The sequence below is a fragment of the Mirounga angustirostris genome, unplaced genomic scaffold (genome assembly GCF_029215605.1).
Source record: "Mirounga angustirostris isolate CCGP_5_RB_7025 unplaced genomic scaffold, mMirAng1.0.hap1 SCAF_2, whole genome shotgun sequence".
NCBI classification, from domain to species: domain Eukaryota; kingdom Metazoa; phylum Chordata; class Mammalia; order Carnivora; family Phocidae; genus Mirounga; species Mirounga angustirostris.
Window position 1 is genome coordinate 195,587,955 of NW_026991710.1, and position 23,777 is coordinate 195,611,731.

At 40.3% G+C, this 23,777-nt stretch overlaps 1 protein-coding gene across 1 annotated transcript; it reads left to right on the top strand.

The window, feature by feature from the left end:
* Positions 1 to 6,129: 6,129 nt before the first annotated feature.
* Positions 6,130 to 16,752, top strand: LOC123847729 (zinc finger protein 596-like). Its single transcript, XM_045879514.1, is given in 5 exon segments — positions 6,130 to 6,207; positions 8,509 to 8,635; positions 9,181 to 9,428; positions 15,867 to 16,559; positions 16,561 to 16,752. Coding segments are annotated over 5 exon segments (1,338 nt in total).
* Positions 16,753 to 23,777: the final 7,025 nt, after the last annotated feature.

The window sequence follows — 23,777 nt, forward strand, 5'->3', positions numbered from 1 at the left end:
TTAATAACAAAAGCAAAGAAACACATCAACAACAATACAATAATAGTGGGGGACTTTAACATCCCCCTCACTGAAATGGACAGATCATCTAAGCAAAAGATCAACAAGGAAATAAAGACTTTAAATGACACACTGGACCAAATGGACTTCACAGACATATTCAGAACATTCCACCCCAAAGCAACGGAATACACATTCTTCTCTACTGCCCATGGAACATTCTCCAGAATCGACCACATCCTAGGTCATAAATCAGGTCTCAACCGGTACCAAAAGATTGGGATCATTCCCTGCCTATTTTCAGACCACAATGCTTTGAAACTAGAACTCAATCCCAAGAGGAAAGTCGGAAAGAACTCAAATACATGGAGGCTAAAGAGCATCCTACTGAAGAATGAATGGGTCAACCAGGAAATTAAAGAAGAATTAAAAAAATACATGGAAACTAATGAAAATGAAAACACAACTGTTCAAAATCTTTGGGATGCAGCAAAGGCAGTCCTAAGAGGAAAGTATATAGCAATACAAGCCTTTCTCAAGAAACAAGAAAGGTCTCAAGTACACAACCTAACCCTACACCTAAAGGAGCTGGAGAAAGAACAGCAAATAAAGCCTAAACCCAGCAGGAGAAGAGAAATCATAAAGATCAGAGCAGAAATCAATGAAATAGAAACTAAAAGAACAGTAGAACAGATCAACGAAACTAGGAGCTGGTTCTTTGAAAGAATTAACAAGATTGATAAACCCCTGGCCAGACTTATCAAAAAGAGAAGAGAAATGACCCAAATCAACAAAATCATGAATGAAAGAGGAGAGATCACAACCAACACCAAAGAAATACAAACAATTATAAGAACATATTATGAGCAACTCTATGCCAGCAAATTAGATAACCTGGAAGAGATGGATGCATTCCTAGAGATGTATCAACTACCAAAACTGAACCAGGATGAAATAGAAAACCTGAACAGACCTATAACCACTAAGGAAATTGAAGCAGTCATCAAAAATCTCCCAAAAAACAAAAGCCCAGGGCCAGATGGCTTCCCAGGGGAATTCTACCAAACATTTCAAGAAGAATTAATACCTATTCTTCTGAAACTGTTCCAAAAAATTGAAACGGAAGGAAAACTTCCAAACTCATTTTATGAGGCCAGCATTACCTTGATCCCCAAACCAGACAAAGACCCCATCAAAAAGGAGAATTACAGACCAATATCCCTGATGAACATGGATGCAAAAATTCTCACCAAAATACTAGCCAATAGGATCCAACAGTACATTAAAAGGATTATTCACCATGACCAAGTGGGATTTATCCCTGGGCTGCAAGGTTGGTTCAACATCCGCAAATCAATCAATGTGATACAGTACATTAACAAAGGAAAGAACAAGAATCATATGATCCTCTCGATAGATGCCGAAAAAGCTTTTGACAAAGTACAGCATCCTTTCTTGATCAAAACTCTTCAGAGTATAGGGATAGAGGGTACATACCTCAATATCATAAAAGCCATCTATGAAAAACCTACAGCAAATATTATTCTCAATGGGGAAAAACTGAGAGCTTTCCCCCTAAGGTCAGGAACGCGGCAGGGATGTCCACTATCACCACTGCTATTCAACATAGTATTGGAAGTCCTAGCCACAGCAATCAGACAACAAAAAGAAATCAAAGGCATCCAATTTGGCAAAGAAGAAGTCAAACTCTCACTCTTTGCAGATGATATGATACTTTATGTGGAAAACCCAAAAGACTCCACCCCAAAACTGCTAGAACTCATACAGGAATTCAGTAAAGTGGCAGGATATAAAATCAATGCACAGAAGTCAGTGGCATTCCTATACACCAACAACAAGACAGAAGAAAGAGAAATTAAGGAGTCGATCCCATTTACAATTGCACCCAAAACCATAAGATACCTAGGAATAAATCTAACCAAAGAGACAAAGGATCTGTACTCAGAAAACTATAAAATACTCATGAAAGAAATTGAGGAAGACACAAAGAAATGGAAAAACGTTCCATGCTCATGGATTGGAAGAACAAATATTGTGAAGATGTCAATGCTACCTAGAGCAATCTACACATTCAATGCAATCCCCATCAAAATACCACCCACTTTTTTCAAAGAAATGGAACAAATAATCCTAAAATTTGTATGGAACCAGAAAAGACCCCGCATAGCCAGAGGAATATTGAAAAAGAAAAGCAAAGCCGGTGGCATCACAATTCCGGACTTCAAGCTCTATTACAAAGCTGTCATCATCAAGACAGCATGGTACTGGCACAAAAACAGACACATCGATCAATGGAACAGAATAGAGAGCCCAGAAATGGACCCTCAACTCTATGGTCAACTAATCTTCGACAAAGCAGGAAAGAATGTCCAATGGAACAAAGACAGTCTCTTCAACAAATGGTGTTGGGAAAATTGGATAGCCACATGCAGAAGAATGAAACTGGACCACTTCCTTACACCACACACAAAAATAGACTCCAAATGGTTGAAAGACCTCAATGTGAGACAGGAGTCCATCAAAATCCTAAAGGAGAACACAGGCAACAACCTCTTTGACCTCAGCCGAAGCAACTTCTTCCTAGAAACATCGCCAAAGGCAAGGGAAGCAAGGGCAAAAATGAACTATTGGGACTTCATCAAGATAAGAAGCTTTTGCAAAGCAAAGGAAACAGTTAAGAAAACCAAAAGACAACCGACAGAATGGGAGAAGATATTTGCAAATGACATATCAGATAAAGGGCTAGTATCCAAAATCTATAAAGAACTCATCAAACTCAACACCCAAAGGACAAAGAATCCAATTAAGAAATGGGCAGAAGACATGAACAGACATTTTTCCAAAGAAGACATCCAAATGGCCAACAGACACATGAAAAAGTGCTCAATATCGCTCGGCATCAGGGAAATCCAAATCAAAACCTCAATGAGATATCACCTCACACCAGTCAGAATGGCTAAAATTAACAAGTCAGGAAACGACAGATGTTGGCGGGGATGCGGAGAAAGGGGAACCCTCCTCCACTGTTGGTGGGAATGCAAGCTGGTGCAGCCACTCTGGAAAACTGTATGGAGGTTCCTCAAAAAGTTGAAAATAGAGCTACCATATGATCCAGCAATTGCACTACTGGGTATTTACCCCAAAGATACAAAAGTAGGGATCCGAAGGGCTACGTGCACCCCGATGTTTATAGCAGCAATGTCCACAATAGCCAAACTGTGGAAAGAGCCAAGATGTCCATCGACAGATGAATGGATAAAGAAGATGTGGTATATATATTCAATGGAATATTATGCAGCCATCAAAAGGAATGAGATCTTGCCATTTGCAACGACGTGGATGGAACTGGAGGGTATTATGTTGAGTGAAATAAGTCAAACAGAGAAAGACATGTATCATATGATCTCACTGATATGAGGAATTCTTAATCGCAGGAAACAAACTGAGTGTTGTTGGAGTGGGGGGTGGGGTGGGAGGGATGGGGGGACTGGGTGATAGACACTGGGGAGTGTATGTGCTCTGGTAAGCGCTGTGAATTGTGCAAGACTGTTGAATCTCAGATCTGTACCTCTGAAACAAATAATGCAATATATGTTAAGAAAAAAAAAAAAAGAAGAAGAAGAAGGTAGCGGGAGGGGAAGAATGAAGCGGGGGAAATCGGAGGGGTAGACGAACCATGAGAGACGATGGACTCTGAAAAACAAACAGGGTTCTAGAGGGGAGGGGGGTGGGAGGATGGGTTAGCCTGGTGGTGGGTATTTAGGAGGGCACATTCTGCATGGAGCACTGGGTGTTATGCACAAACAATGAATCATGGAACACTTCATCTAAAACTAATGTTGTAATGTAAGGGGATTAACATAAGAATAAAAAAATTAAAAAAAAAAAAAAAAAAAAAAGAAACACAGACCTAGCACAGGTATGCCTAGGTACATTCTTGCTTTCTACTCCTTAAGAGTAGCATATGCACAAGGGTTCCCTGAATATCAAATGGGGATTTACATATTCCTTTATTCCTTTTTTTTAAGATTTTATTTATTTATTTGAGAGAGAGAGAGAAAGAGAGAGAATGAGAGCATGAGCAGGGGCAGGGGCAGAGGGAGAAGCAGACTTTCCACTGAGCAGGGAGCCCGATGTGGGGCTCGATCCCAGGACTCCTGGGTCATGACCTGAGCCAAAGGCAGACGCTTAACCGACTGAGGCACCCAGGCGCCCCAATATTCCTTTATTTCTATAAAAGAAACATTCTAAGAGCAAAAAGTTATGTTCCATTCCACTCTGATTTTTCCTTGAACTCAAAACCAAACATAATCCCAAGGTCAATTCCTAATTAGTGTTTCTACATTCTCCCTCCTTGGATACTCTCATGTGTTCTGGATAATTCAATCACTAAAGTGCATTTATAGAGTGTCTCTATGCACACTCAATTTGGTGTGTATAGAGGATGGTGAATTGCCCTGGATATTGGATACATTTCTGCAGTTTGTAGATCCTTGCGTTGCTCTGGGACTTCTCTTTTATATCTGCTTGAATTTGATAACTGCATTTCCAGTTTGACTGTGAGGGACAGCAGGGAGAAAACATTTTCAGAGGACATATCTGGAGACATAGGAGGGGATTGATTGTGAATGTATGGTGAGGTTTCTCTCAAAAGACATTTAATTTAAATCAATAATGTAGTTCCCCCAAAAAAGGACAGAAAGGAATTCAATTGTGTAGACATTGGACATAGCCAGGGGTAGCAAAATTTTTAATTTAATAGGAGAAAAGGAATAACCAGTGGATATGAATGCAGACAGGTAGATATTGTAGTGATATATACTGAGTTGTCTTGTCCTATTATATAATGCATCTGTGTTATGGGCTGAATTGTGTGCCTCTCCCTTCACCCAATTCATACACTGTAGTTTGTTACTCCGAATATATCATCATATAAATTTCTTTGGAGATAGGTTCTTTAAAGGGGTAATTTAAAAAGAGGTAAGGAAGGGTCCTAATCCAATATAACTGGAAAGTCGGGCACAGACACATGTAGAAGGGAGTCCATGTGAAGACAGGAGAAGATAGCTGTCTGAAAGCCAAGAAGACTGGCCTCAGAAGAAACCAACCCTGTATACATCTTAATCTCAGCCTTCTAGCCTCCAGAATAATGAGAAAGTAAATTTCTGTTGCTATGCCCCCCAGCCACTGGTACTGGAATAATAATTATTATTATTCTATTAGCACAGCATAATAAAATGCTAGGTATCACAGAAGGCCACCTGGAGCAGTGATTATGTGCTTAGACTGGGATCAACATCTTAACCATGTGCTTTCTGCTGCAGTCATAGAAGGGGAGCTGTTACTTGAGTCTTGATGAGCAGATGCAATAGATAGCTCAAGAGGCGAGAAAATATGGTGGTCTTGGTAAATGTGTGTTAGACTGAGAAAGTGTAGATTAAATGGGGGCAATAAATATGAAGAGAGATTATGGTGTTTGGGAAGTGGGGTCAATACTCTGGTCATTCCCATGTGGTAGAGAAGCTGGAGATGAGGAGATCTTTTGTAAAAATTCAAAGGAGAAAAAGACATTGTAATAACATGGTGCTTCTGATGATTCATGTTCTGTGGTACTGTTCCAGGTAAAGCCTAGGTGTGCTGTGTTACCTTAGAGGAATTTGCGCCTAGGAGACAGTTAAAATTAAAGAGAGCTATTCCATTTTCTAGCTGTGTAACTTTGTCACATTACTAAAGTTTTTGAAACCTCTGCTTGGGTCATTTGTTAAATTGGCCAACAGATTATAATTAGCATGGTCATTGTGGTGATTAAATTGGCAAATACATATAAATATGTAAGTACACAGACACATTTAGTACAAATTTAACTTTTCTTTTTCTCCTGGGCCTCAGGTACAAATGGGTGAGTTAATTATTATCCCTTTGTTCATGATGCATTTCCATTATTTGTCCATGAAATACATTAAATTATTACTGATGTTAGGGGTGAAGATAATTTATAAAAGGTCTTGAGTTGATTAACTCCATCATAAAGTAGATTCTTAGTTGCTTGATATTCAAGTCTATGGGGGACCCAAGAGCAGGAAGGGAGTTAGGCTTCAGAGGGCTGCCATGGATGCTGGAGAACCATTGCTAGTAAATAAGGCAAGAATAACGAAATCTGAGAAATTCCACAGCATTCATCTTCAGGTAAAAACCAAACCCTATATGTGGCATGAGTTGGGGATCACTATGCTTTGGAATCAGGGAGGGAATTAAATAATTTGGGATGCCATAGGCTGATTAATATACAAAATGCAATGCTTATTATGTTCTGATTTGTAAGATATCTGTATTTTGACCTTCTTTCTTTTCTTTTTTTTTTTAAAGATTTTATTTATTTATTTATATGACAGAGAGAGACCGCGAGAACAGGAACACAAGCAGGGGGAGTGGGAGAGGGAGAAGCAGGCTTCCCGCAGAGCAGGGAGCCCGATGCGGGGCTCGATCCCAGGACCCTGGGATCATGAGCTGAGCTGAAGGCAGACACTTAACGACTGAGCCACCCAGGCGCCCCTGACCTTCTTTATTTTCAGCCACATTTATAACCTTCTTAAATTTGACCCTGGGATAGGAACGACCTCTTGCACTCTATTCTTAGAGTGCACCAGTTTGTAGGGCTGGGGGTATTCCCCAGGTGAAGTTTCAGGGCCTCATGACAGGTGAGACTGGAAATTGTGCACAGGATGGGAGTCTCATGGCTTCTTTCTCTATCCTCAGCTTTGCCCACTTAGTGCTTGGATTGTCTGAGCGAAAACCCAGAGAAAGATACCTGACAACTGAGTTACTGATAATGCAGTCACCAGTGAGTAGGGAAGCCTCTTTCTGCTGAAGTAACTCCCTAGTGCCAATCAGATGGGCAAGTTTTTCCTATTGGCATGTATATTCTAAGTGCAATCAGGTGGGGTTCAGGCATCTGTGTGCTAAGTTCTCCTGGACTCTGGAATAGTTACCATCTGTCAGGAACTCACTGATAATTAATCTCCTTCCTAACATGCAAATTTATGATAGCTTCCATTAAGCTTGTGTATTTACAGAAGAGATAAGAGAAGTTTTCTTTCCCTCATCCAACCCATGACCTCACTGGCAAATAATTCAACTCATTAACCATGTTTTTTGGATGCAATGGGCTTAGGATGGTGGTGATTGCAAGTGCTGGAGATGAGTGAGGGAAATATTATAGTCCAGTAGGGAAGTAGATGTTTCAGCATGTGAGTATAATTAATCTAGTGTTACAAGACCTGGTGTGAGCATTGCTCAGTGTTGAGAGGAACAGGAGAGAGGTTTAGAAGGAAGGAAGAATTATTTTATGTTTTTCTCAGTTTTAAACCCCATACAATTATTAGAATTTGCACTTTTGAAAATTTCTAAAAAATATAACTGAAATTATCACTATCATGCTTGTCCCCAGTCACATGTATTACCTCTTAGTCATTAACCTTTGGTTCATATTTGATAACTGGAAGGAATGTGTAGGGAGTAGTATTTTCTTAATTGCACTACACATAAAGGAAAAAGAGTATGGTAGGAAGAATAAAATTAGGTTCCCATGTAAATTTTTGAAAAACTGGATAGACTCAAACCAGTCATGAGGTCTCCTTTATCCTTTCGCATGGAGACAAAATAAAGATACAAGAGAAACAGTGATAACTGGTGCCTGAAGTCCCAGAGAATATTGAGAATGAGAGTCCTCATAACACAGGAATGGTCAGGCTAGGACTGTCCTTCAGTACAGCCATCTCAGAGGTCCCTGGCTTGTGCTGCTGAGCCATCTGACCTTATAGTTTGTTATGAACACCTGAGTCATGTAGCATTAAGAGAGACATCTATGAATCTTTCTCAGTTCTGAGTAACGCTGGCAATTTTTTCAAGGTTTTCTGATATTTTAATGATAATGTTTTATATTTAATGCAGGTTTGCTAGACAGGAAACACTCCCTAGATCAAGGCCTTGGATCTTTTAACATTCACAACATATTAAACCAGTTCGTAGATGAGGAACCAGAAGTTCACCTAGGGAATAATTTAAACCAATGATTATGGCTTAAAGACAGTACACCATGGTTATTATTTGTCTCATGATGGATCTGTAGAGTTACTTGGAATTAATGGGGAAGAGAGTTTTAGTTATGAATTTTCAAGCAAATATTTTATAATCACCTGTCTGGAAGTTCTGATCACCAGGTTACTGAAACATGTCCAGGTTGTATTATGCCACACTTCGTGTGATATTGCTTTATAATAAAGTATTATGAAGTCAGAGTGTGTAGATCTCTGTAAATGTATCCAAAGGCAGATACTACTTCAGCATTGACAATGACCTGACAGGAAGCCCCAAACGTATATTGATCTTTCTACAAACCCGGCTCCTCTGCCTCCATCCGCAGTGTTGTCATCTCAACCCTCCTACCTCTGGATGCCCTGTCTAAATGGAATCTCCATGATGTTTTAGGAATCAGTGATGTTTGAAGATGTAGCTATAGACTTCACCAAAGAAGAGTGGGCCCTGCTGGACATATCCCAGCAAAAGCTGCTCAGAGATGTGATGCTGGAGAATATCAGTCATCTGGTCTTTCTGGGTAAGTCTGCCAACATGTTTGTTTCCATTCATTCACTCATTGAATGTATAGAACAGCTCCCCCATATCCCACTCCAGTCGCTGTCCTGATTCTTTTACAACCCTTATAACTACTTAAGAAGAAGATGTTTCTTCACATTATACTTTTCATCAACACACAAGAATTGTAAACTTGACCACAATTTCATACCTTTCTTGCTACTCAGTCTCTAGCATTCAGAACAGAATTGGAAACTCAATGGTTATTTTAATTCATAAATAGATTGATTAAATATCTTAGAAATAATGATTCTGTTTTCCTCATTATGTGGAGGCTTGAGATTAGAGTTGTGAAAATAACATAATTTTTATTATTCGTGCGGCTGTTATGTTTATGGGATGCTGTTTGAAAATAACTTTTAACCCACTGTGGAGACATTTAGTCTTTCCCATTTTGAAAAGACTGATGATTCTGCATTCTTTCTCTGAACTTGTGCATGAGCATCGGCATCTAGCAGTCCTCACCATTTTGGCCTACAGCCTGGATTTCCTCCTGGTCTGCTGAAGGAACTTCAATTTATTCTCTGTTGAAGGTGCTGCTACATGGGCTGACCTTCAAATCATCTTTTTATTCATCGTTGGTAAAGCCCACCCTGGACTTGGTGATAGCAAAGGTTAATCTGCACAGAACTCAAGTCCATATACACTTTTTCCTCCACAAACATGGAATAAGATTTGCAAAAGATCCTTCCAGTTGGAGCAAGGAAAAGAGCTGTGGAGTGAAGGAACAGGATTTCTCCAAAGCCAGAGTCCAGGTAAGTAGCAGACACCTGTGCTCTAGTATGAGGAGGTGCCTAGTCTGAGTGAGTATAATTTTAGAATATCAGCTGAAGATTTTGTCAAGTGAGTGATATTTTGTTTTTTTTATTATTATGTTATGTTAGTCACCATACAGTACATCATTAGTTTTTGATGTAGTGTTCCATGATTCATTGTTTATAACACCCAGTGTTCCATGCAATATGTGCCGCCCTCCTTAATACCCATCACTGGGCTAACCCATCCCTTCCCCTCCCTCCCCTCTAAAACGCTCAGTTTGTTTCCCAGAGTCCATAGTCTCTCATGGTTCATCTCCCCCTCCAATTTCCCCCCCTTCATTTTTCCCTTCTTTCTCCTAATGTCCTCCATGCTATTCCTTATGTTCCACAAATAAGTGAAACTATATGATAATTGTCTTTCTCTGTTTGACTTATTTCACTTAGCATAATCTCCTCCAGTCCCATCCATGTTGATGTAAAAGTTGGGTATTCATCCTTTCTGATGGCTGAGTAATATTCCATTGTATATATGGACCACATCTTCTTTATCCATTCATCTGTTGAAGGGCATCTCAGCTGTTTCCACAGTTTGGCTATTGCGGACATTGCTGCTATGAACATTGGGGTGCATATGGCCCTTCTTTTCACTAAATCTGTGTCTTTGGGGTAAATACCCAAGAGTGTAATTGCTGGGTCATAGGGTAGCTCTATTTTTAATTTTCTGAGGCATCTCCACACTGTTTTCCAAAGTGACTGTACCAACTTGCATTCCCACCAACAGTGTAAGAGGATTTCCCTCTCTCCACAACCTCTCCAACATTTGTTGTTTCGTGCCTTGTCAATTTTTGCCATTCTAACTGGTGTAAGGTGGTATCTCAGTGTGGTTTTAATTTGAATTTCCCTAATGACTAATGATGATGAACATTTTTTCACGTGTCTGTTAGCCATTTGTATGTCTTCTTTGGAGAAGTGTCTGTTCATCTCTTCTGCCCATTTTTTGACTGGATTGTTTGTTTTTTCGGTGTTGAGTTTGAGAAGTTCTTTATAAATCTTGGATACGAGCCCTTTATCTGTGGTGTCATTGGCAAATATCTTCTCCCATTCTATGGGTTGCATCTTTGTTTTGTTGACTGTTTCCTTTGCTGTGCAGAAGCTTTTTATCTTGATGAAGTCCCAAAAGTTCATTTTTGCTTTTGTTTCACTAGCCTTTGGAGATGTATCTTGAAAGAAGTTGTGGTGGTCAATGTCAAAGAGGTTACTTCTTATGTTTTCCTCTAGGATTTTGATGGATTCCTGTCTCACACTGAGGTCTTTCAGCCATTTTAAGTTTCTCTTTGTGTACGGTGTTAGAGAATGGTCGAGTTTCATTCTTCTGCATGTGGCTGTCCAGTTTTCCCAGCACCATTGATTGAAGAGACTGTCTTTTTTCCATTGCATATTTTTTCCTGCTTTGTCAATTATTATTTGACCATAGAGTTGAGGGTCCATATCTGGGCTCTCTATTCTGTTCCATTGGTCTATATGTCTGTTTTTGTGCCAGTACCATGCTGTCTCGGTGATCACTGCTTTGTAATACAGCTTGAAATCGGGCAACATGATGCCCCCAGCTTTGTTTTTCTTTTTCAACATTTCCTTGGCGATTCGGGGTCTTTTCTGATTCCATACAAATTTTAGGATTGTTTGTTCCAGCACTTTGAAAAATGTCATTGGAATTTTGATCAGGATGGCATTGAAGGTATAGAATGCTCTGGGTCGCATAGACATTTTAACAACTTTAATTCTTCCGATCCATGAGCATGGAATGTTTTTCCATCTTTTTGTGTCTTCTTCAATTTCTTTCATGAGTGTTCTGTAGTTCCTGGAGTATAGATCCTTTACCACTTTGGTTAGGTTTATTCCGAGGTATCTTATGGTTTTTGGTGCTATTGTAAATGTAATCGTTTCTCTAATTTCTCTTTCTACAGTTGCATTGTTAGTGTATAAGAAAGCAACTGATTTATGTGCATTGATTTTGTATCTTTCCACATTACTGAATCACTGTATGAGTTCTAGTAATTTGGGGGTGGATCTTTTGGGTTTTCCACATGAAGTGTCATGTCATCTGCAAAAAGAGTGTTTGACTTCTTCTTTGCCAATTTGAATACCTTTTATTTCTTTTTGCTGTCTGATTGTTGTTGCTAGGACTTCTAGAACTATGTTGAACAATAGTGGTGAGAGTGGGCATCATTGACGTGTTCCTGATCTTAAGGGAAAGGCTCTCAGCTTTTCCCCATTGAGGATGATATTCGCTGTGGGTTTTTCATAGATGGATTTTATGAACTTGAGGAATGTTCCCTCTATCCCTGTACTGAAGAGTTTTAATCAGGAAAGGATGCTGTATTTTGTCAAATGCTTTTTCTGCATCAGTTGAGAGGACCATATGGTTCTTCTCCCTCCTCTTATTAATGTGTTCTATCACATTGATTGATTTGCGAATGTTGAACCACCTTTGCATCCTGGGGATAAATCCCACTTGGTTGTGGTGGATGATCTTTTTTTTTTTTTTTAAAGATTTTATTTATTTATTTGAGAGAGAGAGAATGAGAGACAGAGAGCATGAGAGGGAAGAGGGCAGAGGGAGAAGCAGACCCCCTGCCGAGCAGGGAGCCCGATGCGGGACTCGATCCAGGGACTCCAGGTTCATGACCTGAGCCGAAGGCAGTCGCTTAACCAACTGAGCCACCCAGGCGCCCGTGGATGATCTTTTTAATGTATTGTTGGATCCTATTAGCTAGGATTTGGTTGAGGATTTTGGAATTTCAGGGAAATCAGTCTGAAATTCTCCTTTTTGATGGGGTCTTTGCCTGGTTTGGGGATTAAGGTAATGCTGGCTTCATAGAATGAGTTCGGAAGCTTTCCTTCTGTTTCTATTTTTTGAAACAGCTTCAGGAAAATAGGTATTATTTCTTCTTTGAATGTTTGGTAGAATTCCCCAGGGAATCCATCAAGCCTTGGACTCTTATTTTTTTGGGAGGTTTTTGATCCCTGCTTCAATCTCATTACTGGTTATTGGCCTATTCAGTTTGTCAATTTCTTCCTGTTTCAGTCTTGGCAGTTCATAGGTTTCCAGGAAGGTATCCATTTCATCCAGGTTGCTCAGCTTATTGGCATATAGTTGTTGATAATAATTTCTAATAATTGTTTCTATTGCCTTGGTGTTAGTCGTGATCTCTCCCCTTTCATTCATAATTTTATTAATTTGGGTCCTTTCTCTTTTCTTTTGGATAAGTCTGGCCAGTGGTTTATCGATCTTATTAATTCTTTCAAAGAACTACCTTCTAGTTTTGTTGATCTGATCTACTATGTTTCTGGTTTGTAATTCACTGATCTCTGCTCTAATCTTAATTATTTCTCTTCTAATGCATGTTTAGGCATTGTTTGTTGCTTTTTCTCTAATTCTTTAAGGTGTAGAGTTAGTTGATGAATTCAGATTTTTCTATTTTTTTGAGTGAGGCTTGGATGGCTATGTATTTCCCCCTTAGGACTGTCTTTGCAGTAAGCCATAGGTTTTGGAACAATGTGTTTCCATTCTCATTTGTTTCCATTATTGTTTAAGTTCTTCTTTGATTTCCTGGTTGACCCAAACATTCTTGAGCAGAGTGGTCCTTAGCTTCCAAGTATTTCAATGTCTTCCAAATTTTTTCTTGTGATTGAGTTCCAGTTTTAAAGCATTATGGTCTGAGAATATGCAGGGAATAATCTCAATTTTTTGGTATTGGTTGAGACCTGATTTGTGACCCAGTATGTAGTCTATTCTGGAGGAAATTCCATGTGCATTTGAGAAGAATGAGTATTCTGTTGTTTTAGGGTGGAATGTTCTGTATATATCTATGAGGTCCATTGGGTCCAGTGTGTCATTCAAAGCTCTTGTTTCTTTGTTGATTTTCTGCTTAGATGATCTGTCTATTGCTGAGAATGGAGTACTGAGGTCTCCTACAATTAACGTATTGTTATCAATATGACTCTTTATTTTGGTTAACAGTTGTCTACTCCCATGTTGGGGGTGTAGATATTTATAATTGTTAGATCTTCTTGTTGGATAGACCCTTTAAGAATGATATAGTGTCCTTCTGTTTCTCTAACTACAGTCATTAGTTTAAAATCTAGTTTGTCTGATATAAGAATTGCTACCCCAGCTTTCTTTTGAGGTCCGTTGGCATGGAAAATGGATCTCCATCCCTTCACTTTCAGTCTGGATGTACCTTTTGGTTCAAGATGAGTCTCTTGTAGGAAGCATATGGATGGGTTCTGTCTTTTTATCCAATCTGAAACCCTGTGCCATTTTATGGGAACATTTAGGCCATTCACGTTGAGAGTGATTATTGAAAGATATGAATTAATTGTCATCATGTTGCCTGTGAAGACCTTGTTTTTATAGATTGTCCCTGTAAATTTCTGTTGTATATCACTCTTGGGTCTTTCTCCTTTTATAGAACCCCCATTAATATTTCTTGCAGGGCCGGCTTAGTGGTCACATATTCTTTCAGTTTCTGCCGGTCGTGGAAGCTCTGCATCTCTCCATCCATTCTAAATGACCGCCTTGCTGGATAAAGTATTCTTGGCTGCATGTTCTTTTCATTTAGTACCCTCAATATGTCTTGCCAGCCCTTTCTGGCTTGCCAGGTCTCTGTGGATAAGTCTGATGTTATTCTGATGTTCCTCCCTCTGTATGTAAGGAATCTCTTCCCCCTAACTGCCATTAAGATGGTTTCCTTGGTTCTAAGATTTGTGAGTTTTACTATTACATGCCAGGGTGTTGGCCTCTTTTTCTTGCTCTTGGGAGGGGTCCTCTCTGCCTCTAGGACAGGAATGTTTGTTTCATTCCCCAGATTAGGAAGTTCTCAGCTATGATTTGCTCAAGTATATCTTCTAGTCCTCTCTCTCTCTCCACCCCCTCAGGGATTCCAATAAACCTGACATTGGAACATTTCATGGTGTCACTTATTTCTCTTATTCTATTTTCATGGATTCTGAGTTGTTTTTCCCTGGCTTCTTCTTTACCCTTTTTATCTATTAATTGGTCTTCTAGGTCACTAATTCGTTCTTTGGCCTCGCTTACCCTGGCTGTTAGATTATCTAGATTAGATTGGATCTCATTGATAGCATTTTTAAATTCTGCCAATTCAGCTTTCATTTCTGCCCTGAGACTCTATGTTGCCATTAATTGATTTCTTCATTCTAGCTATTTTCTTCACAATTGCTAGCCTGAATTCCATCTCCGACATCTTGGTTTTATCTGAATCCATTTGTAAATTTGTGGCGTAAGTCATAGTCTCTGAGTCTTTCCTATTTTGGGGGTTCCTCCTCCTAGTCATTCTGTTGAGGGGTGGTTGAGGGAATATATAGATTCCCAATTATTGACCACAACCCAAGCAAGATGCACCTGTTTTCTAGGGACCTTAGGGTTGCTGGCCTCTTGTTTTCCCAGACTGTCTTCTGGGGGAGGGGCCTGCTGTGCTGTTACTCAGGCAAACCTGTTTGGGCAGAGTTGTCCTGCCCCCTGTGGTGGGGGATGGCTCAGGGAAAACCGGTTTTGGGGGGCTTTTGTTCTCTGGTGGCTTTCCCCATCTCTTCCAAGAGTCAGAGAAGAGACCATTCCAACCCTCTGCCCCAGAGCAGAGAGATCACAGTCTGTTCTTCAGTGAGCTCTCCAGGACACATTATCTCTGTTTCTGTCTCTGCTGCTATAAACTGCAGCGTCCTGGGTTGTACGCCCCTCAGCAGCACTCCCAGTCCTCGCCTCCGGGTTGGGGCTCATCTCTGCCCTTTGTACTTCTAAACCCGCCAGCTGCCCCCAGTTCACATGCATAGCCCCACCACTCTGGGTTTCCATCTGAGGGGGCTGCCCTAAAGTCCTTTCCCCATTGCTACCTGTCAGGAAGTCTGTGCCTGGTCCCCAGTGTGGGAGGCTATCACTCACCGGTGGTGTAGGATCCCCATGGCTGGCTCCCTCCCCCTTCTGTTTATCCTCCAATATCTGCCTGCAGAATCACGGCTCCCTGCTTCATACCTTGAAACCAACCACCTGCAATATTCTGTTTATAGAGATCCAGCTCTAACTTCTTACATCTCAGGCTGATTTCCTGGATGTTCAGAATGGTCTGGAAGATATCCAGCTTAATTCTGGGGACCAGTTGGAATAGGGTCCCCTATTCCTCTGCCATCTTTTCCCCACCATTACCTAGTCTTTGAAACATACTGAAGTTTTCAGAATTAATCTGATAACTCTGAGGTTGGAATACTACAAAAGAGAAAATACTGATGCCTGCGGAGAGTAACAAGATGTGTATGCAACTGGAGAATATTACTAACTACTACTCTAGAATTTAGATGTAGAGAAATAAATGTATGGAAGTATGTTGGCAAACCATTAACAACCTTTCATCTTCCCCAAAGCATAAATCTCGTGCTTCAGAAGATCCTATTGAAAGTACTGACTTGGGTGATGAGTTTACTCATATATCTGCATTGACTCAATTTTTGTTAATTCACCTGAGGAAGAAACATTATTTCAGCAAACAGTGTAGAAAATCACTTAGTGAACAATCATTCCTTACTCAGTATAACCACATTCACACTAGAGGTAAATTACGTAAATGCCATCTATGTGGGAAAGACTTGAGTAATTCCTTTAGTCTTAGAAGACACAAGATGACTCACAGTGGAAAGAAGCCATTTGAATGCCATCTTTGTGGGAAAGGCTTTCTGCAAAGCTTTGCCCTTAGAAACCACAATCAAACACACAGTGGAGAGAAACCATATAAATACCATCTGTGTGGGAAAGTCTTCAGTCAGAATTCTTACCTTAGACAACATGAGAAAATTCACATAAGAAAGAAACTATATGAATGCCATCTATGTAAGAAGGCTTTCATTCACAGTTCCTACCTTAGAAAACATGAGAGAATTCGTTCTGGAGAGAAATGTTATGAATGTCATCAATGTAAGAAAACTTTTAGTCAGAGCTCTGGCCTTAGCCAACACAAGAGAACTCACACTAGAGAGAAGCCACATGTGTCTCTTCTATGTGGGAAAGCATTCAGTCGATGTGCTGAACTTAGACCACATAACAAAACACACACAGGAGAGGAAACCATATGCATGTCACCAGTGTGGGAAAGCCTTCAGCCAATATTTCAATCTTAGACACCATGAAAGAACGCACACCAGAGAGCAACCATATGAATGTCAGCTATGTGGGAAATTCTTCAGTCAGTATTCTTCCCTTAGACGACATGAGGGAATCCAACATTGGAGAGAAAATCATGAGGGTCTTCAGTAAGTATTCTGACCTGAGATGACACGGTATTACAGATGCATTGAATGTGGAAGAAATATCAGTCAGAGCTTTAACATTTGAAGTCACCAAAGGATGCACATATTGAAGAAACAGACTGTAATCACTATAGAAGATGCTTCAGTTCTCATACTCCTCAGGCAAGATATACATTTGTGTATGGAAGTGAATTCATACATGTGCCGTGTGTGTGGCAAAGCCTTCAGTCATGGTCTGACCTCAGATGACATGGCAGAGCTCATATCATAAATATAACAATATGGATGTTTTCAGCAACAGCTCTCAACTTTAAAAACACTATAGCACTCGTGCAGAGGATAACCCCTGGTTCATTATGAAAAATGTGGCATAAAATATAGGAGTACAAAATGATCTGGCAATATTAAATGTAAAATTTTTTAAGAAGTTAAACTTTTACTATAGATCAACACTTGCAAATATTTGAACAATAAAACCTGTTGCTAAAGAAGCTAAATGTTGGTGTTCTAGTTTTCTCTATGTAGATTCAGTTCTGTACTCCTCAGCATGTGGGTTAGAGACTCAGCAAGACTCTGTGAGTCTCCCTTTTTTCCAAGTCCCTTCCACACAGCTCAGCTCCACTCATTCCAACTTCCCACCAACACTGTCTCCCTTCATGCCCTGGTGGTGGCACAACTGTGACCTTCAGCCCCATTTGCCAGGTTTCTCAGAGGCTCATGACGCTGGTCAGGCAAGGTCATGGAGGCACTATCAAAGACATCTAGTCTAAAATTTTTGGTGGCCCTTCAGCTTATGTCTCTGCTACTGGAAACAGCTTGGTGCCAGAGAGAGAGGCAGCTCTGCCCTCTCAGCCCCCAGAAAGCTCCTTGGATTTTGTCCCCAAACACCTGAATTGATCTAAGTAGGAGCAAGAGTTGATTCTGTGACCACAGTCTATATCTTATTAAGACAATTTTGGATTTATGCATCCTCCAGTCACCTTAGAAAGCACCATAGCTGTTCGCCACCCCACCCCACAAACCAGAAAATAGGGCTCCAGTAGGATAAAATCCCTAAACCTATTAGCCACCACACAAGCTGTTTTCTTAAAATATATATAATTAGTGCAGGGTACCTGACACATCATTTTGTAAAAATCTCCACCAGTGATTCTATGGTACAGTTAGGGTAGAAACATGTTATCAAGTCATGTGTGAGGATGATGAGCAACCAATTCTATTGTCTGCCTAAGGCAATACGTGTTCTACCCCCAAGCTCTAGTTGTATTGAATTGTAATTCTGGGCAACCACCTTATTAGAGACCCAGCTGGTGGCTTAGCCAGGAATCACATGCTCTGTTCTAAAGTGTCACCAGGAGGGAAGGGATGGCTCCTGGTGACTCCTGTGGGTGGGGCCTGTGCTAGTGCTGGGACTCCTAAGATTGACACACACACACCCCCTTCTGAGAGGAGCTCATGTCCCAGTAGGATTTATCTCCACTGACTTGTGGATGTGTGTTGGGCAGTTGTACTGAGATCAAGGGACTTCAGTACAGGGCTGATAACATACAATTTTATGATCATGCAACAAGATTTATTTGGTGGCACACTGACTGCTTGACTGAATGGGGTGGTCCCTCATAGGATGATGTCTTTCAGTGGTAACAGTAGAGGTCCACCACACAGAAAGTTAGGATGACAAAGAAACTTCCCAGAGGAGAGGGGTTGGAGAAGGCGCTTACCTGTGGAGATGATGTCTCTCAATAGCAAGATATAGAGTCTCTGAGCCAGAGAATTATGAATGGATGACAGGGGCTTGGAGACACTGATATTCATGGTCTATCTTATTTACTGTTAGTAGATGTTAGGTGGTGATCCACAGGGCATGCACAGAAGATACGGCTAAGCTATGAAATCTACTAATTTGGGCTATGTTTAAAACAATCCAGTGTGTAAAAATTTGAGTTTGGCAACAGTGGGTTTTTGAGCTAAAGGGCTCTGTCTGCTGTGAAGAAATAAAACACACATCTGATATGCAGAGACCATCTTTGGCTCATCCATAAACCATGACTGATCATTTCAAATGATTTGTCTTCATGTTCATGGATTAGTTTTTCTCTTGATCAAGTCCAGGGCTGGAACCCTCTTTTTATATATATATTTTTTGTTTCAGCTACTGTAATTTTCAACTCTAGATTTTTTATTTAACTCCATTTTATAATTTATCTCTATGTATTGAAACTCTTGATTTGGTAAAAGCGCATCCTTCCTGGTTTCATTTTTTTTCTAGGAGAGGGAGAGAACCTTAAGCAGGCTCCATGTCCAGCACGGAGCCTGACGTGAGGCATGATCACATAACCCTGAGATCATGACCCGAGCAGAAATCCAGAGTCGAACGCTTAACCAACTAAGCCACCCAGGCTCCCCTCCTGGTTTCAATTTTCAAGCATCATTGAAATAGTTCTTTTAAAGCCACTTCCTTAGGGACAGTATCTTCAGTTTCCGTACCCACCCCCTACCCCACCTGAATGAACTGTACTTTGTTTCTTTGTATAACTCTATTTTTGTTGTTGAATACCGGACATTTTGAGCAACACAATGTGGTAATTTTGCAAACAACAATCTTCTGCCTTTCCAGGGTTTTGTTTGTTTGTTTACAACTCATATGGATTGTGTTACTTTAATGATTTTCTCAACTTTTTGTAAAGGGTCTTTGTCATGAGTGCCCCTGAAGTTTGCTCTTTTAGCTTAGTGGGCCCCTTGTGATTTGAGAGAGAGCTCCTGCAATGCCTGGAGCCAGATCACGATGAGGTGCTCTGCCAGTCACTGCAGACCTCCCGCCCCCATGCTGGTGCTCTGCTCCAGAGCTTAGGCAGGGAGTTAACTCCATCATCCCTTCACTTGCCCTTGCGCCAGTGCTGAAGGCCAACTCACATGGTGCTCTCAGGTGTTAGCCGTGGGCATCAGCATGGCCTTTAGACTGCCCAGCGCACAGGAGATTTTCAGTGCCCTTCATCCCTCAATTATGTCCCAGCATCTTCCTTCCCAGGCTTTTCGGTCTGCCTCCCTCTGGCCCCTCTGGCTGATCCCTTCCCAGACAGGTGCTGCTGGTATATTTCATTGAAATGCTCTTGACAGTGCCACCCAGGAGCTCCTTAAAGTTCTGAGGCAGCTGAAACAAAGGGAAGCCCCTGAGTCTGCCCCTCGTGGAGCCCCCAAAGAGGTCAGAACACACGACCACGATTCTCTGAGAACAATCAGTCTTGCTGGCACGAGCACACTGTCCCAGGAATGTGGACCCCTGTCCTCATGGTGGCCACAGAGCTGGGGAGTGGGGCATGGGAGGTGGGTAAGTTAAAATATCTTAAAGGCTGTTTTACTGAAATTCAGTACCTTCTTTTTCTATTAAGCACTTCCCCAGGTTTTGTGTTTTTTATTAGATTCTAGAATTCTGAAAGAGTTCATCCCAGTAGTTTTTGACAGCTTCATCATTGCCTTAGTAAGGGATGGTGCATTGGAGTTACTAACACTGGCATTTTGGGTGACATCATTTGACCCATGTTAATTGTACATTCTTTTTCAAAGGTGATATTAGTAGGTCTCTAATTTCTTTGTATGTATGTGTATTTCCTATAATAACATATAATATCATCTGAGGATTCACACATTTTCAATTTCGTTATTTTTCTCTTTTGTTTAATTTCAAATTTGGAAAATGTGTGTGTCTTGTTAAAGTTTTACATTCATCAACATATCGTCAAAGATAATTGCTCTTGTTTGTATTAACCAAGGGGTTGGCTTTCTCATAAGCACACAGCTTTATATAATATCAAGATGTTTCACTGGAGAGCTTTATTGACTTATTTCATATTGCTCAAAATGTCATACCACAGTGATTAGTTGAAAAAACATTTGCAATCCATTTGCATGAAGATGCTTTTGATTTCTGCACTGTGTACTTCGTCATATACTTGCTTTCTGTAATCTATCTCTTAATTCCCCAAGGGACCTCATAAAGTCAATATTATTCTGATGAAGCTGAGGTTCTGAGTAGGGCCCAAAGAGAGTTAATACTAGAGATTGAGGCAGTAGGGTTCAAAGAAGAGAATCTAGAGAAGGTGCAATATGTTTACAGATTACACAGCTTATTTTCATTGGAGTGAAGTATACTCAGGTAGACCATATAAATTCCCAGAACCAAATTAGATTTTCTAAACCTCCAGAATATTTATTCACATGGTTATAAAAGCTTTTAAATTCCAAGGTAAAAAATGATCCTTACTTCAGATTATGCACTCAGATTTATGACAATGAAGATAAACCCACTTTTCTCTATTCTGTCACTTAAACATTCATGCAGCAGCTCATTGTGGATCTCATGTTACTTTCTTTTTAAAAATTTTATTTAAATTAAATTAATTAACATATAGTGTATTATTAATTTCAGAGGTGGAGTTCAGTGATTCATCTGTTGCATATAACACCCAGTGCTCATTACATCATGTGCCCTCCTTAATGTCCATCACCAAGTTACCCCATCCCCCCACCCACCTCCCCTTCAGCAACTCTCAGTTTGTTTCCTGGAGTTCAGTGTCGCTTATAGTTTGTCTCCCTCTCTGATTTCATCTTATTTTATTTTTTCCCCCCTTCCCCATGATCCTTTTGATTTGTTTCTTAAATTATGAGTGAAAACATACAATTGTCTTTCTCTGACTGATTTATGTCGCTTAGCATAATACCCTCTAGTTCCATCCATGTCATTACAAATGGTAAGATTCCATTTTTTTGATGGCTGTGTAATATTCTATTGTATATATATACCATGTTGCTTTCAGAGCCCTTGGTTGAGCTGCTTCACTTGCTGTGAAGGAATTGCAGCTCCATTCAACTCCATCCAGCAAATATCCCTTTGGCAGCTGCTCATTCTTCCTTCTCTTCAACACACTCCTTTTTATTCCTTGGGGTCAAGATCTCCCACTTTTGTATTCAGAGGCCTTTTCCTGATGCATCCATTATGAGTGATGACATAGTTTATGACATTAAAAATATATGTCTCTCTCAGACATGACATCTTAAGTTCTTGAAGTTAGGGGTGTACCTTATCCCTTACAGAGCCCAGAACACAACCAATGCCCAATATACATCAGAGGAGCTGTTATTTCTGGCTTTCTACGAATACCCCTTTTCTAAGGTTAACCTTACATTACAGATTGCTGCAATATCAACATTTTGTGTTGTACACAACTGATGAATTATTTAACACTACATTTGAAACTAATTATGTACTTACTGTATGCTGGCTATATGAATTAAAAAAAAAGAAATGAATGAAGCAAAAGTTGAATAAGCTTGACAAGTACTGTTTAGTGTTTGTATTGTTCCCATCTTCATACCAAACGGAAAAGGGGCTTGAATGGCCACCAACATGGAGGAGGGCACCTAAGAGCCAAAAATTGCTACAGAGGGACTTCCACAGGATAGCACACAGACAATTAATGGAAAAATGACAAGCCCTCTTTCAGTCATATTAGCCTACAGATCAGAAATTAGAATTTCAAAATACTTGGCTATGACAGACAAAAGCATCAACATGAACAAGAACTGAAATCCAGTGAAGTAAGGATCAGTGCCTTGGCACCTTTCCCTTCAACAGGTTTCAAAGGAAGAGCATCACTTCCAGAAAAATTCACCCCTCCCACTCAATTCCAACAAAAGCTTAGAGCAGTTAACAGGTACCATGAGAATAAATAACCACCACCACACATGTCACTGGCCGTGGCTGCAAATGCGAGGAAAACTAAGGAGGATGTCCTGACACATCACAGAGGTCATCTCAAACTAACCAAGAAGTCAGAGCCAGACAGACATGAGGCATTTCTCTGAATACCTCCATCCTTCCCTTCACTACCAACTGTACTAATTCATTAGTAGGACCTGAAGAACACAGAGACTGAGATAAAGTGGAAGTCCTTTTCTATGCACGTAAAAATAGTGAAACTTCAGAGACTTTCTACAGTACTGTCCTGTTTTCTCTCTGATTTTCAGAATTGTACAAGTATAACATCATGGCCATACTGTTCTAAATGTAAGGTAACAGTGGCTCAGAGAGGAATTGGGTAATCTACCCGGGGTCACACAACATGTTAAGAGGCAAAACTGGATGTGTGTGCCTATAAGACAAGGCTCATTCCCCCTTTGCTTCCCTCCCTGACAAAGGGGTTTTCTACCCCTGGAGGTGCTGACCTTGAACACAAAGATCTTTCTCATAGAAATGCATATTTCTGGAGTCCTGTGGAAGAACTTGGAAATAATTTTCCAATAGGGAAAAGGTTACATATAGGAGTTTTTGCAGGCACAGCTAACTCATGGTGAAAGATTTACTTTTAAAACTCATGACACTAAAAATACCAAAGGACACATAAACAAAAGATGTGGCCAGGAGAAGTGATCTAGAAAAATATAGGTCTCCTGAAATAGTTATATTGAAAATAACCACAACATTACTCTTGCCCTCCTCTCTTACCTCAGTAGAGAACAGCTTCCTGAGTTGCTGTTCATTGAAGGAGCTGTACCAGATTCTGGATCTTATAAAGGCCAAAAAACTCATGGAGACTTATTCTGACCTGTGTATTCTGCACAAAAGAATAACAAACCTGCCTTCTCCTTCCTCCAAGATCTTAGATTCTTTAACACACTCAGATCTCTTACCAGAGGCAGACAGCTTCTGAGATGCCTCCATTGACCTTGAGGATGAAGTGCATGCCAATCCCTTGACTGTTCAGGAAGACACCACTGAACTTAACCACAGGGTCAGATGTTTTCTTAATGAACCAACCAGTATGGGCAAGTCAGAGCACAAATTAGCTGGAACTTGGTACTAAAAAAAGGGGGGGCCTCCAATACACATAACATATATGGCTTAAAATATAAGAAAAGGTTTATAATGAAAATAAGAACTGTCTTGGAGAGGAAGAATACCAATAAGCTATATACATTAACGGCCCTGGTCCCATAGATCAAGCCACAAGGGGATTTTTTAGACATTCAATCTGG